General features: G+C 37.5%; 1 protein-coding gene across 1 annotated transcript; it reads right to left on the bottom strand.

Moving 5' to 3' along the window:
• Positions 1-1,518: 1,518 nt before the first annotated feature.
• On the bottom strand, positions 1,519-16,766 carry LOC106065757 (cytochrome P450 10-like). The gene is made up of 10 exons (XM_056042141.1): positions 16,640-16,766; positions 13,187-13,499; positions 12,452-12,674; positions 11,210-11,391; positions 10,259-10,457; positions 9,301-9,475; positions 8,766-8,932; positions 6,039-6,120; positions 4,854-5,060; positions 1,519-3,909 (listed from the first exon to the last, which is right to left on the bottom strand). Exons 2-10 carry the CDS (start codon positions 13,383-13,385, stop codon positions 3,793-3,795), a joined length of 1,551 nt encoding a protein of 516 aa, XP_055898116.1. The 5' UTR covers positions 13,386-13,499; positions 16,640-16,766; the 3' UTR covers positions 1,519-3,792.
• Between the last annotated feature and the right edge of the window lie 1,600 nt (positions 16,767-18,366).

Genomic DNA, 18,366 nt, shown 5'->3' on the forward strand with positions numbered 1-18,366 from the left:
AAAGTTAACATCTGAAGCCAGAAACGAGCGATGGTCAAAACAGACAACGAAAACTCTGTTGGTCACATGCCTGGCACATTCCAGCTCTGAGATTCTTTGTATTGTATTGCTCTTGGTTGTCAACAAATACTTCGAATTTTTCATCTCTGACGCTGTGTACCTTATCGCTATTGATTCCTTTAATCTATCCTATCTACTCATTAGTTTGAGTTTATTCTTCATATTTATATCAAACAACAGGAAGTTGAACGGCCATTTTAGCAGGTTCATTCGAAACATAAAACTAGGTCAAAGGTCTTCATGCAGGTTTAAAAGTTCGACTTCTGGAGAAAAGTTATAGAACAAGAATCATAAGCCCAACGTTTGAATTGATAAACCAACTTTTATGAAAGTTTTATTAAATAGCACGCGATAAATACAACCATAGAATAAAATCTGTCGGGACTATTCAACAAGTAACACTTTTACCAATGGTGTATAGACAACTTTCTAATTTTTAATGTTCAGAAAACTAAAGAAATGATAATAGATTTTAGGAAACATAGAGGCCATCTTGCAGAAATTCAGATAAACAACCAAACCGTAGACCAAGTGCAAGAATATAAATAACTAGGTACAACCATCAACAGCAAACTGAAATGGAGTGAACACTGTCAAAACATTTACACCAAAATTCATCAACAACTCTACTACCTTAGAAAGCTAAAATCAACAAAACTATAATTACATTTTTCTATGCAGCAACCATCAGCAGTCTAATTAACTTTGCCATCACCTGCTGGTATGGTAATACTTCACTCACTGGCAAAAAGACATAGACTAAATAGACCAATTATATCACTCGAACACAGCTACTATCTCTTGAACTTTCTCACGAAAGATGCCTTTCCAAAACACTCACGATTCTTAAAGACAACCTGCACCCACTGTTACATCAGATCTGAACGAAGTGGTCGTCTCCTTTCCATTAGGACTAAAACAGAAAGATTTAAAAAATCCGTTATCCCACTTTCAGCCAGGATGTTGCAAGGTCATCTGTCGTCATCAAGAAGAACATAGAAGTCTAACTCACAAAGCGCTGGTTGTGAGTGTGTATGTTTCGTGTGTGAATGTTGTTCCTATTTGCACCTATATCCATCACTCCCACATCCTATCTTGTATCAAGTTGAAATTTTAACTTACTTTTTCATAAGCATTTCACTGGCACAATGGTTAGTGTATCGTCTTGAGGAGGCTTGAGCCCTTGAGTTCGAATTCATATTTGTACAAATTTTAAAAAAAATGCAATTAAAAAGCGATCACGGTAACATACACACAGATACCCCCTACTTTCTCCCCCCGCCCCCTCCACCCTACCCCATTCTTTCTCCCCCCCTCCATCCTACCCCATTCTTTCTCCCCCCCCCCTTCCACCCACACCCATCTTTCCCAACTGGTCCAGACAAATGATAGGATCATAGCGCATTGAGAAAGCTAAAAGCATGATATTGCGCTTAACAAAAAACAATCGACAAAATATTTCTAATCGCACAGATTTATTATTGTTAGTCATAGGCCTATTACAAGTTTAATTACATGACTGATCAAAACTCATTTACAATTACACTTTATATAAGATTTTAGTTTTAAAAAGTGTTTTTTTCTGTTTTTCTTGTTTTTTTGTTGTTGTAAAGCCCAAATGTGTAAATTTCTGAATGTAAGGCTTCACCGAAAGTTTCATTTTATTACTGTATCTCTCGTGGTAAATTTGTTGTAATTATATATATATTTATATATACGTATTTATATATATATATATATATTATATATATATAGTCTATGGTTGTAATATAAGTTGATGTTCTACATTGGTCATATTTTGTTTTTTTCTCTTAAGTTTCTGTTTGTTTTTGTTTTTAATTGAATGGTTCTCAAACGTTTCCTTAACGGAATACTTTGCACATTCTGAGTATTTAGCGGAGCATTTTGAATATTTTTTCTAGAGATTGATCCAGAAGTTCTTGGAACACCTATTCAGGCAAAAATATAGTGGCTCAAATATTACAATTGTCATACTGTATGAGGTAATTTGAGATTTTGTCAATATACCCAAAACAACAAAGTTAATTATGACAAAAAGAAATATACCTGTCACAAAGCAGATCGAATTAACATGAAAATTGTGATTGACAATGGCTGCCGTTCTCTCATTATTAAATAGTTACATTTTTCATACATAACAAAACTAATTAATTACTACTAATTGATTGATAATTGGTAAATTTTTAAATAAATAAATGTGTTGTCATCGACAATGGATAATGGTGCAAAGTTTCAACTGCAGCCAAGAATGGAAAGTGAGAAAAATAACTTATCAAAGATTTGAACCAAACATACGTCCTGAGCTGACAATGAAAAGTGAGAAAAATAACTTATCAAAGATTTGAACCAAACATACGTCTTGAGCTGACAATGGAAAGTGAGAAAAATAACTTATCAAAGATTTGAACCAAACATACGTCCTGAGCTGACAGTGGAAAGTGAGAAAAATAACTTGTCAAAGATTTGAACCAAACACGTACTGAGCTGACAGTGGAAAGTGAGAAAAATAACTTGTCAAAGATTTGAACCAAACACGTACTGAGCTGACAGTGGAAAGTGAGAAAAATAACTTGTCAAAGATTTGAACCAACACATACGTACTGAGCTGATATAAGCTTGGTAAAAAGAAGCACGAAAATCTAGATCTTCATAAGGAAGATGAAAAAGTTTACCTGCTTCACCGGTACCATTAGTTGGTCCTCGTTGGTATGTTTATAAAGCTGATTTACTCATATTTGGATCTATGAAGTCATTCTAATTGGTTGTATGGATTAAAGTGTTCTGAATTGTGTGTGTGCTTTATTACAAGCTTAAATCAATGCACTCTGTCTCTGTGTGTCTGTCAGGTAAAAAAATTGTACTCATTATTTCTGTCACACCGAGTGTCAGATCAAATTGAAACTTTGCATAATTATTAATCGGCATAAACAAGACATGAATAAAAAAAAAAACAATTAGTTAATTAATTACTGATAATTAATTATTTTATTTGATACCAAAAGGGAAATTAAGCCTCCAATATTCACAGATAAGGCTAACTATGTAGGGTTTTGACCCATTAGATAATTAATGGAAGACGTTATTTCTGCCACACCCATTCTAGGATCAAGTTGAAACTTTAAACAAATATTTATTTTACCTAGCAAAACATGAATCGATTTTAAAAAACAACAACAAATATTCAATTAATTATTGGGAATAAATTAATTTGTTTGATATCGAATAAGCGAAATAATTGTTTACATTATTGAGAGATATATTTGTAAGTGCGAGTTCTTTCCCTTAGATAAGCGTTGATGGTTAAAAAGAATTTTTTAGATTTTGCTAGTTTTATTTCAAGTCAAGTTGAACCAAATAACGGCAAAAAAACTCTGAAATTTAATAATTACACTTGGAATGTAATCAGTAACACAGAGGCATAGCTAGGTGGGGGAAGGAGGAAGAGAATTTGAAAATTCTTTGGGCCCCCACTTGAGGGGGACCCCTAAATGAGTGTATTTCCCATTAAATATTACGCAAAAGAGGTCAAGTCCCCTGGGCCCCAAATGATGGCAAATTCCTAGCTACGTCTCTGCAGTTACACAACTTCAAGGCCCATATTTAATTCAACAGCTTGACTGTAACCATATCTGTTTGTTTTGAAGAGGGATGAGAACACAAGTGTGTAGTCATAATTCCTTTGACAACGTAACAAAAGACTTGACTGATGTTCTAATGAAGTTTTGTAAACTTAAACTTAATCGGTTCTTCTGGTTCGATAAACATTTTGTAGATAAATTGTGTTGACTTGGATTCTGGGGCGACGTCAATCTTGAAGTTCTGCAGGACCTGAACAACAAATATAGCATATAGGTCAGTGTTTAAGTTATAATAGGAACCGGAAGTAGGGAATTGAAAGAGACGTTAGGAGAGGACAGAGAGAGAGCGAGAGAGAGAGAGAGAGATAGAGAGAGAGAGAGACAGAGAGAGAGATAGAGAGATAGAGAGAGACAGATAGAGAGAGAGACAGAGACAGAGAGAGAGACAGAGAGAGAGACAGATAGAGAGATAGAGAGAGAGAGAGACAGATAGAGAGATAGAGAGAGAGAGAGACAGATAGAGAGATAGAGAGAGAGAGAGAAATAGAGAGAGAGAGACAGAGAGACAGAGAGAGAGAGAGAGACAGAGAGAGAGAGACAGAGAGAGAGAGAGAGACAGACAGACAGAGAGAGAGAGATAGGTGATCATATGCTATACATAGGAGAAGGAGCAAATAGAGTAACTGCCGCCTAAACCAGTAACTTTGTGCAGAAATGGTTCATTAGTCGTGTGGGGGTACCTAAGAAAAACTCAAAAATCCAAAACTCTGTTGCCTTGTGCTTAAACTGAAACAAGTTAAAGGCCTCGGGAGTCAAACATGAAGAAAAATCAGGAGTCTGTGACCCTTAGGCAGATTGCTGACCCCAAACTGTATCGGGCATCTGCCGTTTCCTTGGACTCATCAGCTGAGTGGAAATAGGGAACCTGCTTAGTGGGCAAAATTGTTACCTAAATATCTAATGCCCAGGTATTCATTTCTTTTTTTTTTTGTATGAGTCGCTCAGCGACTGAATGACACCAACAGCCTGATAGTGAAAGACAGAAAGTGGGAAAGAGAAAGAGAAGAGAATATGTGTGAAAGACAATGAAAAAGATAGTGCGAAACATTAAACAATGTGAGGCGGAATGCCAGCTTGTACCACCAAAGATGCTAGTACGACGACGGGCCGTTGATGTAGTGCTGTACACATTACCTTGGTAGTTGCCAAATACATTTCTTGAGTAGCAAATCGTCTTCCAATACAGTTCCTGGGACCGTGGCCAAATGGTAGGACTATGAAACCAAGGGACGTATCTTTTTTCACGTTTTCTTCCGACCTCAGCCATCTCTCTGGTAAAAACTGATTAGGGTTCTCAAAGTGTGTTTTTGACGGTCTTGGACTAAACATTATAATCTGAGTCTGAAAATGAAACGGACATTCATGTGCCAACTATGCAGTGAATTATGAAATGTAAAAATAGTTTAGAACAAACATTACAATGCTAGTGCGACTTATCAAGAGATTACATATCAGCCTGAAATAATGAAATACAATAGCTGTCATGAACATCACGCACAGCCCAGCCCAGGACAGTGTAATTATTTGTATATGGTCGTGGGTTATAGCATCCTACTATGTCAAGATGGTCAGTGGCTCAAACCCTGCCCACTGCCATTTCCTGCCGCCCCCAATAAGGTTTGTATTAGGAGGTAATAATCTTCATATCAGAAGGAATGACCAAAACTAATAAAACCAAGTAACACACGTCAATGTCACAATATATCCGACAAATAACTCACTATTGTGTTATAATACATATGCCCATAGCATGACTTCCAACTATACAACGATCTATAACAACAGCTTTGGTGTAAAATTGTAACTGCATTCTTCGATATTGGTTTCTATTCCGCTGTATGATAGTGAAAGTTGGACGCTGAACTCTGAGGCTGAAAGAAGAATTCAATGCTGCTGAGAAATGTTGGATATCGAATACCAGGAATGAGTTTGTACTTTTACAAGTCAAAGCTCTGACTGGCAAATAGGTTGAACTCATCAACCCCGTGTAGAGATGAAAGCTGAGTTGGTTTGGTCCTATTGTAAGTCACATGACTCACTGTCAAAAGTCAAAATTGCAGGTACAGTGGAGGGAGTAGGAAGAATGCGTGGTCCAAATAAAAGCTGGCTGAAAGAATGAACCGGCCTCTCTCTTGATTTTCTGCTAAGGACAGCCACTGACCGAGATGTGGAGAGATTTGGTTACTCGAACTTTCACAGCACCCCTACAACGCAAGTCATGGGACTGATGATGGTGGTGGTAATGACGATGATACAATGTATCACATTTTCTCTCTCTCACACACAAAGCTGTTCAATTAGATTAGAACATCAACTTACCCCAGCTGGAACAGCATACTGCCCTAGTGTAACATCTACTGGTAAAACTCGGATGATCCCAACTGCTGCTGGGGGATACAGCCTTAAAAAAGGGGGAAAATTCTTTTGGTGAAAAAAAAATTACAAGCCTCAAGAACTTAAAGACTGTTTGATATTTCATACATTCAAAAAGTATAAAGATCAAAATTTAGGTAAAGAGATTGCTAAAATCGTTTTATAGACCGACATACTTATACAATTTTAATCACTAATTAAGAGAGGGGGGGGGGTAACGAGAGAGAAATAGTGAGAGAGTGAGAGAGTGTGTGAGAAAGAAAAGAGACCATCGCTGAATACAATTCAAAAGTTTCCAATTTTCCAGTTCATTTCAACACTAAGCTTTCTACTAGTGTATAGGCCTACCAACACTAAGCTTTCTACTAGTGTATAGGCCTACCAACACTAAGCTTTCTACTAGTGTATAGACCTACCAACACTAAGCTTTCTACTAGTGTATAGGCCTAACAACACTAAGCTTTCTACTAGTGTATAGGCCTACCAACATTAAGCTTTCTACTAGTGTATAGGCCTACCAACATTAAGCTTCTACTAGTGTATAGGCCTACCAACACTAAGCTTTCTACTAGCGTATAGGCCTACCAACACTAAGCTTTCTACTAGTGTATAGACCTACCAACACTAAGCTTTCTACTAGTGTATAGACCTACCAACATTAAGCTTTCTACTAGTGTATAGGCCTACCAACATTAAGCTTCTACTAGCGTATAGGCCTACCAACACTAAGCTTTCTACTAGCGTATAGACCTACCAACACTAAGCTTTCTACTAGCGTATAGACCTACCAACACTAAGCTTTCTACTAGTGTATAGACCTACCAACACTAAGCTTTCTACTAGTGTATAGACCTACCAACATTAAGCTTTCTACTAGTGTATAGGCCTACCAACATTAAGCTTCTACTAGTGTATAGGCCTACCAACACTAAGCTTTCTACTAGCGTATAGGCCTACCAACATTAAGCTTTCTACTAGCGTATAGGCCTACCAACACTAAGCTTTCTACTAGCGTATAGGCTTACCAACACTAAGCTTTCTACTAGTGTATAGGCCTACCAACACTAAGCTTTCTACTAGTGTATAGACCTACCAACACTAAGCTTTCTACTAGCGTATAGACCTACCAACATTAAGCTTTCTACTAGCGTATAGGCTTACCAACACTAAGCTTTCTACTAGTGTATAGACCTACCAACACTAAGCTTTCTACTAGCGTATAGGCCTACCAACATTAAGCTTTCTACTAGCGTATAGGCCTACCAACACTAAGCTTTCTACTAGCGTATAGGCTTACCAACACTAAGCTTTCTACTAGTGTATAGACCTACCAACACTAAGCTTTCTACTAGCGTAAAGGCCTACCAACACTAAGCTTTCTACTAGTGTATAGACCTACCAACACTAAGCTTTCTACTAGTGTATAGGCCTACCAACATTAAGCTTCTACTAGCGTATAGGCCTACCAACACTAAGCTTTCTACTAGTATATAGGCCTACCAACATTAAGCTTTCTACTAGTGTATAGGCCTACCAACACTAAGCTTTCTACTAGTGTATAGGCCTACCAACACTAAGCTTTCTACTAGTGTATAGGCCTACCAACATTAAGCTTCTACTAGCGTATAGGCCTACCAACACTAAGCTTTCTACTAGTGTATAGGCCTACCAACACTAAGCTTTCTACTAGTGTATAGGCCTACCAACACTAAGCTTTCTACTAGTGTATAGGCCTACCAACACTAAGCTTTCTACTAGTGTATAGGCCTACCAACACTAAGCTTTCTACTAGTGTATAGGCCTACCAACACTAAGCTTTCTACTAGTGTATAGGCCTACCAACACTAAGCTTTCTACTAGTGTATAGGCCTACCAACACTAAGCTTTCTACTAGTGTATAGGCCTACCAACACTAAGCTTTCTACTAGTGTATAGATCTACCAACACTAAGCTTTCTACTAGTGTATAGACCTACCAACATTAAGCTTTCTACTAGCGTATAGGCCTACCAACACTAAGCTTTCTACTAGTGTATAGGCCTACCAACACTAAGCTTTCTACTAGTGTATAGGCCTAACAACACTAAGCTTTCTACTAGTATATAGGCCTACCAACACTAAGCTTTCTACTAGTGTATAGGCCTACAAACATTAAGCTTTCTACTAGCGTATAGGCCTACCAACACTAAGCTTTCTACTAGTGTATAGGCCTACCAACACTAAGCTTTCTACTAGTGTATAGGCCTACCAACACTAAGCTTTCTACTAGTATATAGGCCTACCAACACTAAGCTTTCTACTAGTGTATAGGCCTACAAACATTAAGCTTTCTACTAGCGTATAGGCCTACCAACACTAAGCTTTCTACTAGTGTATAGGCCTACCAACACTAAGCTTTCTACTAGTGTATTAACATTAATAAATCTTGTGCATTGTTTCATTGTACACATTTTAAACAGATATTTATAAAGATTTATAAAGACTATGTAATATTTGATATATTGCTAATAGGTATGAGTCTATAACTTGACTTACTGCCCAATCCTGATAACAAAAACAAACTGTAGGTTTATTTCTATATTTACTACAAGCGAGAGAGAGAGAGAGAGAGCGACAGAGAGAGAGAGAGAGAGAGAGAGAGAGAGTTTTAAAAATATTCGTTAAATCTCAAAACCTGAATGATTCCTTTAAAGCAGCTTTTAAAAATGCCATCTGTGACAAGGCTTGGGCTGTCAAAATGCCATTAGCTCCTAGAATATTAAGTATTTCTTGTCTTAGAATTTCCTGCTTTTCGGGATTTAGGGCCAATGTGTAGAAGAATGTTTGCAAATTTTTAGCAGTCTGTTAAGGAAAAAAATGATCAGCTCAGATAATAACATCTTCGTGGATATAACTTGTATGCAGTTAGTTTTAGAAAATCTTTATTCTTGATGATTTGTAACTAGATATTGATTAAATTTCACGTATGGAGTGTTAAGAATATGTAAGTGTAACATTTATAGATATATAGTAACTTATGTGAATATTTATGGTTTTATTTGTGTGGCGTTTTTATTAACAATTAAAACTGTACTTTGTCTAACGTTAAAAAAAGTTTTTCTTTTTAATTATATTAGAAATTAGGGTATAAAAAAAAGTTCAATGTCTAGGATTATTGTTAACAAGCATTTTTAGGTATAGAAATATACAAAGAAAATGAATAGGCCTACTGATTCAGTTCCAGCAGCATACAAGGTTCCCACAGCGTCATTTATATCTTCATCTGTCATGTTTTTTTCTGAGAGCAGAGAAAACAGCAAGTTGGGTTCGTCTGCTTTGAAATCTCCAGACTTCATCCGATCTTCCAGAACCTTTCTAGCCTCCATCACACAGTCAGCCGTAACTCTGAATTCAAAGACATGACACGTGATTATAGATTTCAATAAATTTGCTATTTTAATAGGCTGTCATAATCATAGAGTTGTAATTCTGAACGCGGCAGATAACTTTTTTTTATGTAAAAGAAGGATTTTTGTAAAGGTACATAAACTATACAAGTAAGTTCCACCTTTCAGACCTTGCAATCGTTAGGGCAAATGATGCATAGCGCATCTGTTTCTGTGGCCCACGGAGTGTGTCAATGACCAGCACGACAACCAACCGCATTACGTTTTCCCAACTAATGTCAGGTAACCATTAGAGCTGGGTAGACTCAGAGGCGCCCAAAGATCCTGCAATTAAAAATCCCAATCTTCGAACCGGGACATCAGTCCGGAAGCCTAGCGCTTTACCGCTCAGCCATCGCACCTCCATATAAACTATAAGCAGTACTGATTCTATGTATACCCAATTGTGCAGACAAGGCCATCTTATAATGTAGCATCAGCATGTCAAAACTTTAACAGGTTTACAATATATACATATTAAAGAAAATAAGGGAAGTGATACTAAATGCACCCGAACTCTAATATCTTTCTTCCCATATATAATTTGCTTTTAAATGTAGTAACATTAGTAAGCACATAGAATCTTGAAGGGAGTAGGGGGACTCCATTTGCTAAACTCCTCCACTGGTTCTACATATTCCAACCTTGTGTTAGTTGTAATAGATTTCTGTATTGTACAAAGTTAAATGAGATATTTTTAAGTATCAGCAATTCTGCATTTTATTAATAAATAAAAACAAACTTTTTCTGGAAATTCAGAAGAGCCTCAAATTTTTTGTAGGAGGAGTTCTTCAACCATTTGGTCATGAACAGTTTGCCCAGCAAAGCGTCTTGCAGCATCTGGGTGGAGGTTTTGGCAGCTTGTACAAAGTCTGTAGAAATTTTATCTGGTTCCTCTTCGAACAGTCCCAGTCTTCTATTGAATGCCACTAAAAATATACCTTTGGGGAAAAAAAGGTTAGAAAGTACATTGAAAAAATTAAAGGTCAAATGAAACGGTATAAAAATAAATAAAATATACCTTTCAGACTTTTCGATCTATGTGGGCTGATGATGTTGTATGAAGACCCACCGATAATGACAGAAAAGAAAAGAACAGACTACGTTGGGCAGGTCATCTTGAAAGAATGTCAGGCAACTGAGGAGCGAAAATTTATAAAGGCAAATAACAAAACGCAGGCGATACAAAGGCAGACGGTTAAAGACTTTGTCATGTGGCCAGCACAATGACCATCCGCCTTTACTGCCTCAACTTATGTTAGGTACCCATTAGAGTTGGGATGACTTAGGGGTGCTCTAAAAATCCAAAGGTTCAAAATCTCAAACTTCACCACGGTTCGAACTTGATACCCCTCGGTTTGAAAACCTTAGGGCTATACCACTCAGCCACCAAACACATACAAAGGAACTGTCTTTGAATGCTCAGATTAAAGAATTAGGTATTTCACATGTCTACACAGACCTGGGAACGTTGTTACTTCTGATACAGACAGTGCCGTTTTGTCCGGTGGGGGAGTCTAGTTAGATTACGGATGTTGCCTTTTACGCCTATTTTCTGTTTTCATATTTCACATTTAAAATAACGATCTACATAGCGCTTTATAAAAAGTGCATAATAAGCTTTTTTATTTTTATTCGAAATTCTTTCCTAATTCTGCTATAGAGTAGTAGGCCTATAGACTAACTTTCTTACTTTCAGAGGCGTAGCGATAAAATAAATCCTGAAAATCCACAGCTGTCAAATCTTCCTTGGCCAAAGCTCGGACCAAGTCCTCTGCAACTTGGCCCTGCTGCTCCAAATAATACGAGGCAGAGTCACTTCTAACCAGTCTTTTGTTCAGAGGCGTCCTTCTGGCGTGCCACTCTTCACCCTGTCTTCGTTAGCAACAGAAGAAGATAAAGTTGCATTCTGCTCTAAGTACTTTTGAGATTATAGATAAGATAAGATAATTTTATTGATCCAATCAAATGGATTATCAGAGAAGTGACAAAAAATAAACCAACGATCTTAACATTACTCATAAGGGCGATGATTAATGGTTGATTAGATAGATAGATAGATAGATAGATAGATAGATAGATAGATAGATAGATAGATAGATTAGATAGATAGATAGATAATAAATAAATTATATATAACTTTCATATAGCGCTACTTTCATGCTTATAGCATGCTCAGAGCGCTTTGGTCCAATCTCAGTTGTGGATTAGTCGGGGGGAGGGGTATCTAGGAGAAGGTTTTTCCGTGCTGCCTTCAGGTGCTCAATATGCCCGAGTCGGGTGTTAACTTCGAGTCCCCTTCATAGGTAGCTAAGCCAAGCCAAGTTCAAGCGCAGTTAGCCTCTGAACCACGCTTAGATAGATAGATAGATAGATAGATAGATAGATAGATAGATAGATAGATAGATAGATAGATAGATAGATAGATAGATAGATAATAGATAGGTAGATAGGTAGATATGTAGGTAGATAGGTAGGTAGGTAGGTAGGTAGGTATAGGTAGGTAGGTAGGTAGGTAGATAGATAGATAGATAGATAGATAGATAGATAGATAGATAGATAGATAGATAGGTAGGTAGGTAGGTAGGTAGGTAGGTAGGTAGGTAGGTAGATAGATAGACAGATAGATAGATAGATAGATAGATAGATAGATAGATAGATAGATAGATAGATAGGTAGGTAGGTAGATAGATAGGTAGGTAGGTAGGTAGGTAGGTAGGTAGGTAGATAGATAGATAGATAGATAGATAGATAGATAGATAGATAGATAGATAGATAGATAGATAGATAGATAGATAGACAAACAGGCAGAAAGACAGAGTGAGAGAGAGAAATGATTGAATAGTCTGTCAAAACTCTCAGTCTAACTCTAACCCCTAAGTAGACACACCAAGCAGGTATAGCTAACGTGATTCTAATTCAGCGCCAGACTTACAATTGTGCAAACGTCTCCTTGTGTCCATTTCTTTTATTGTAAGCTGTGACTATGTCAAGAGTGGGCCGCACGGGGTACTGGCCTTCATTCCTGAAAACAGTTTCAAAGTCTTTAGGGTCACAAACTGCAACCGTTTGAGGCCCCATTCGAAATTTGACCACGGGTCCGTATTTGTCAAACAGCTCGTTCATGAGACGATGAATTTTCTCCGGAGTGTGTTTGGCTGATAGAAAAGACATTGATATCACACAGGCGGTAATAGATTTAACGCTTTATTAATTTAAAAAAAGCATATATCAATTCATTCCGTTTGTCTGGTAAAAGGTTTGTACATGTTTTTTCTCCCACCTCCCATTCTCGGATCAAGTTGAAACTTTGCACATCTATTCATTGACGCAGACAATATATGAATCAATAAGAGAAATTTACGAATTAGTTTATTTATAACTTGTAGATAATTATTTTATGATACCAACAAGGTATCTTTCAGTATTCACAGATATGGCTAAATATGTAGGGGTTTGTCCCCTTGATAATTGTACACGTTATTTATCCCACACCAATTATCTGATCAAGTTGAAACTTCAAACAATTATTTATTATACCTAACAAAACCTGATTTTTTTTTTAAATTACCTATTACCCTCCCTTTTTTTTTTCTTTTTGATGTGAGGAAAATATTATGAAGTTATTTTATTTTCAAACATGAGCAAAAATAAATTTATAGTAGCTTACTGAAAGGTTTATAATGCAACACTGTTCCGATTACTGGCCACTGATAAATTCCTTTTGGTCCAGGTATCTCTGAAAAAGGCCTGACCTTGACCTGACCCTCGTGCATCTGAGTCACGGACGACATAAGACGGGTGGGGATGAGGTACCCCCGCACGTCATTGTGACACAGTTGGCACAGAGTCAGTCTTATTGCCTTCATCTCTGTGTGTCAAGAGACAGTGGATTGCACAGCTTGATCCAGTCAGAGCGTTAAGGTATAAAAAAAAAATATCACTCAGTGCTTCAAATGTGAAGGCAGGGCGTTTCTTGTAACCTGTCAATAAAAACACTTTTAATAAACTCCAAATCGGGAAGATCAACAAGTCAAAGTACGCATCAGCAATGAATTGACGACACGGTTTGAATGAGGTACAATCAGTACTAATAACCTTACAGATAGGAAATACCCGCGTACTCTATCCTGCCTCAACCGAGGCCAATCGTTATAGAAGGCCGAACACTGACCTGCAACGTCACCACCTGTGGGCAGTTTAGACAATTCGTTCGTTGACATGTCACATGTCTGTACGACGTGGCGATTGCAGGTGGGTGTTGAGGCCTTGTATAAGGAATGGTCTCGCCTCAACGCGGCACTCGGGAGGAAACGATCGTCGCATGGAACGATTGGGCTAAACGGGTAGCAAAACAAGACTCCTGTGGGAGTGTCTTAGGGAGTGCCAGAGCTTTCCCATTGCACAGTTCTGAGTTGTATGAGAGCTTCCACGATCCTGAACAAATCCAGGCGCCGTTCCTCAAGGGACCATTTCATCAATGGCGAGTCCTGCACTGTTAGCTTAGTAAACTATGGGAAAAGGGCGAGGGTTCCTTGTGTCCTCCGCCTTCGGCCACGTATCCTTGCGTCTGGAGTGCAGGACCCTTTGGAAATAGCGGTGTTAAATATGGATATGAGTTTGGACCTTTGTCCAGACAGAGCGCTTTGGTCAGTCTGGCTCACTGGCTAGAATTTCAAGATTTTCGATTCAAAACTCTTTCGACAGTAAAACTATGTCAAATACTAGATAGCTCAATGAAAAACGGGATCCTTACATTTAATTTAATAATTTTAGAACACTTTACGTTTAAGCAATATTCGATTTAGGCTTGAAAGCTATTTCAGATATGGCGCCCTTTATAAGTCTAAACAGCCTTACTATAGTATAGGTTATATCAGTGTCTAATAAGCTTTTCGGATACCTAGATATAGATTATAGAGTTAATATACACATACGATTTTAGACAATATTTATAGGCTATATGGTGAAATAATACATCTTTTATTAAAAGCATGGATATCATAACAAACAGGCATCTCTTACGGTGGGGGCCATTAGCTATGGCTTTTGTGGCCTATGCGTGAATCCTGCACTGCATTTGGGTTAGCTATGCCACTGGGGCATCGTTAGAGTTAGTGTCACACGGTGATCTCTACGCTAGAATTCTTCTGATACATAGTATGTGTATCTCTTCAACTAGCAGGGGTGGGCAAATTACGACCCGCGGGCCACATGCGGCTCGCCTTATGCGGCCCGCGGACACCTACAGAAATCAGGTGTGCCCACAGATTATAGATACAAAAAATGCAAATCTATTTAAAATAAGTAATTTTAAATATCTATATAAAGTATTGAAATGTCTGATTCTTATCACTTGTGATGAAGAGTTGAAAGAAACAATGTAGGTACATGTCTTTCTAAAAAGCTTAAAGTAAACTTAGATTATTTCTATTTGCAATATTTCGAAACATTCAGATAAATATTCAAACTCAGGCCACTATTTATTCAATGCTTTGAAGAACTGTGTTGAAATTCTTGGGTTAGCTTGAAACCAAATGGCAAGGGTTAACAACTGATGGAGCCCGTGTTTTGACTGAAAAAAGCAGGTTTTTTTTTAATAAATTAAAGAAGAGCAAGCTGCATTGAATATCAAACTTAACAAGTGCTTGGGACATTTAACCACAGGCCTAGAAGTATTGAAGATTTGAAAACAGCAGTATCCTATGGCTTAGCATTAGCAAGGTATTGAGAAGAATATAGGATTTCAAAGAAGAAATTATTTTCTTTGAAGGATATTGGCCGTGAAGTTGTTATTAATATTTCTAAGGAAGAGTGGAAGACAGACTTCATGTTTTTCATCGACAATATTGCACATAAAATGTATGTGCATGTTAAATCTTTTCAAACAAAGCTTTCAAGTTTCTCCATGCAAGCAAGTGAAAACAGGATTTATCATTTTCCTTTGCTGATAGGTGAAGCTATTTCTAGTGAAATGGTTGAAAAGTACTAGACTTATTTCAATTCTTTGATAATGGAATTTAAAAACAAATTTTAAGACGTCAAGAACTGAGAATTAGTTTTTAATACCCCCAGTTCTCCATTTAGTGCAGAAGCTGTATTTCCAAACTTTAAAAAGTTTTGCTGCTAAACTTTCACAAAATTTGGGTGCACATACATCTGTGAACTAGTAATTTCTTGTTTGAAACTAAACAAAGTGTAGGAACAGGTCGATGCTGACTGACTGTAAGTTGAAAGCAGTCACAAGGGTAACAACAAGTAAGCTAGTTCCACAATTCTGGAACATAATGCACGCGTGTACACAGTTAAACACTTTAAATTAAGTACAACTGTTTATTGGTGGTGAAATGTTGTGATTTAAACAGACGATGACAAAATAAATATTTAAAAATCTTGTTGTAATTCCTCAACTGGGAGTGTAAAAATGAAAGGTCAATGTATAATACAGTACAAATGTGAATTAATTGATAAGAGACAGTATACACGGTCTTTCCCCAAGGAAAGAGGAAGAGGGGACGGTCCAGGAATACATGGCGCCGCAATTTGGAAGCAGATGCCAAGCAGATGGGTAAAGCATGGGGGCAGTTGAGGAGGCTTACCCGGAGCCGAGATGCCCGGAGGAGGCTGGTTGGTGGCCTATGCTCCAGAAGGGACCACAGGCAGGGATGAGATAATGATGATGAGATGCACAGTTAACTAGCGCATTTTTCTGTTTTAAGTATGTATATGCGCCCCCCCCCCTTTTTTTCAAAATTTTTGTAATGCGGCCCTCGATAGGAAAAGGTTGTCCACCCCTGTACAAGAGGATTAATAAAATTGCCTCATTGTAGTGTTAATTAACTTCATGACTCGCTCTAACTTATTGTTGTAACATTGAGGAATCCTTGGGCCTCTTTTCTTTGCCTCTTTTCTGGGCTTTATGTGCCTCTTTTATGGGCCATCTTGCCTCTTTTGTGGGCTTTTTTTTATATGTTTTTATTTGTAAGTTATCATAATTTTAAATGTTATTTACTGGAATAAATGGCGCATTACAAAGTAGAGATTACACCGTCTTATAAACAAAAAATTATGGATATAAAATAAGTAGTTAAGCTTGCGTAATCCACAATCTATATATACAGACCTTAGGTTTATTAAATGAGAATGGCTAGCACAATAGTTTTATAGTAAACAAAGCAAACTCTACACACTTAACACAAGAACCATAACTCTTGGTAAAGCGATTACATTTAACTAGGTCAATGCCCGTGTAGCAACGCAGTTATCGACCGTGCGTTATCAGCACATATGTAAATGCACTCTTAACCTCGTACTTTGGCCTACTTGTTTCACTTTGCTGTTGTACATTTTTTACGCAAAGGGAAGAGCATTCGTTGTGTTACATTTAGTAGCACGAAGGTTGAATTTCTACAGTTGTCTCCCTGCTACCACATTGTTATGAAGATATATTCGACTCTTAGGCAATAAGTGATCTGGAAGTAAATTAAATATCGAGTAAGGGGTTATATGAAGGGGTTTAAAGACAAGAGTTTAATGTTTGTGAAATGTGATTTTGATAATTTTGTCTGGAGGACACTGGGGCTGCATGGTAAAGGAGGAGTTTCACCACTTAGTAGATATCTTGATCCCTATTGATTAAATTTGCTTATATATGAACATGTCCTTTGGTTAAATATCTACATCTCCTTTGGTTAAATATCTAAATCTCCTTTGGTTAAACACCTCCTTTGGTTAAACATCTCCATTTGTTAAATATCTAAATCTCCTTTGGTTAAACACCTCCTTTGGTTAAACATCTCCATTTGTTAAATATCTACATCTCGTTTGCTTAAATATCTACATCTCCTTTGGTTAAATATGTACATCTCCTTTGGTTAAATATCTACTTCATGGGCGTAGCCAGGATTTTTTTTCGGGGGGGGGGGGGTTTGGGGGGTGAATTTGTTTCTACGACCCCCCCGACCCCCCCCCCCCCCCGCGAAAAAAAAATTATATGTATTTATGTGTGTGTGTGTGTGTGTGTGTGTGTACATAATCTTTATTACATTCTGACCCTTCATTCTTTCGGAAGACGTTTATTGTGCCCTAGAATAGGTTCTTCCATGAGTTAGTGAAAAAATTGTAGATTCCCCTACATTACTAGCAAAGGGGTCTGGGCGTAGCAGGATTTTTTTTCGGGGGGTGGGGGTGGGGAATTCCCCCGCCAAAAAAAATATACATATATATGTATGTGTGTGTGCATAATTATTCGGGGGGTGGGGTGGGGAATTCCCCCCCAAAAAAATATATATGTATGTATGTATGTATATATGTGTGTGTGTGTGTGTGTGTGTTTGTGCATAATTAATCTTTATTATATTGTGACCGTTCATTCTTTCGGAAGAAGTTTTTTGTACCCTTGAATAGTTTCTTCCTGGGGTTAGTGGAGAAATTGTAGCTCCCTCAGCGAGGTTCGGGGAGGAGCCTCGCCGCCAAGCACTATTTCCGGTATTGAAATAATTCCTTTCCCAGCGATATATATTCAGCTGCGATTTTCTAAACCAGACAGACAGAGTTGATAAAAGATTAGTAAAATCAAATCACGCAAGTGCCTTGAGGTCATAACTCGTCACGCGTGAAATATCCTCTATTAAAGTACAAAACTTGTAAACAAATCGAGTAAACCCGTTTCCACAGTATTTTACATTAGAATAATTGGATATGAATATGTTGGCCGAACGGATAAGCCATTTTCTCACTCTATTTTTATTTTCGTGGCAAATTTTTTTACAAATGTGAAGGGAACATTCGCTATGTTTGACACAGATCTAAATACAATCCAGTATATCAGTAATGCCCACACTAAGACCC

The sequence above is a fragment of the Biomphalaria glabrata genome, chromosome 9 (genome assembly GCF_947242115.1).
Source record: "Biomphalaria glabrata chromosome 9, xgBioGlab47.1, whole genome shotgun sequence".
NCBI classification, from domain to species: Eukaryota; Metazoa; Mollusca; class Gastropoda; family Planorbidae; genus Biomphalaria; species Biomphalaria glabrata.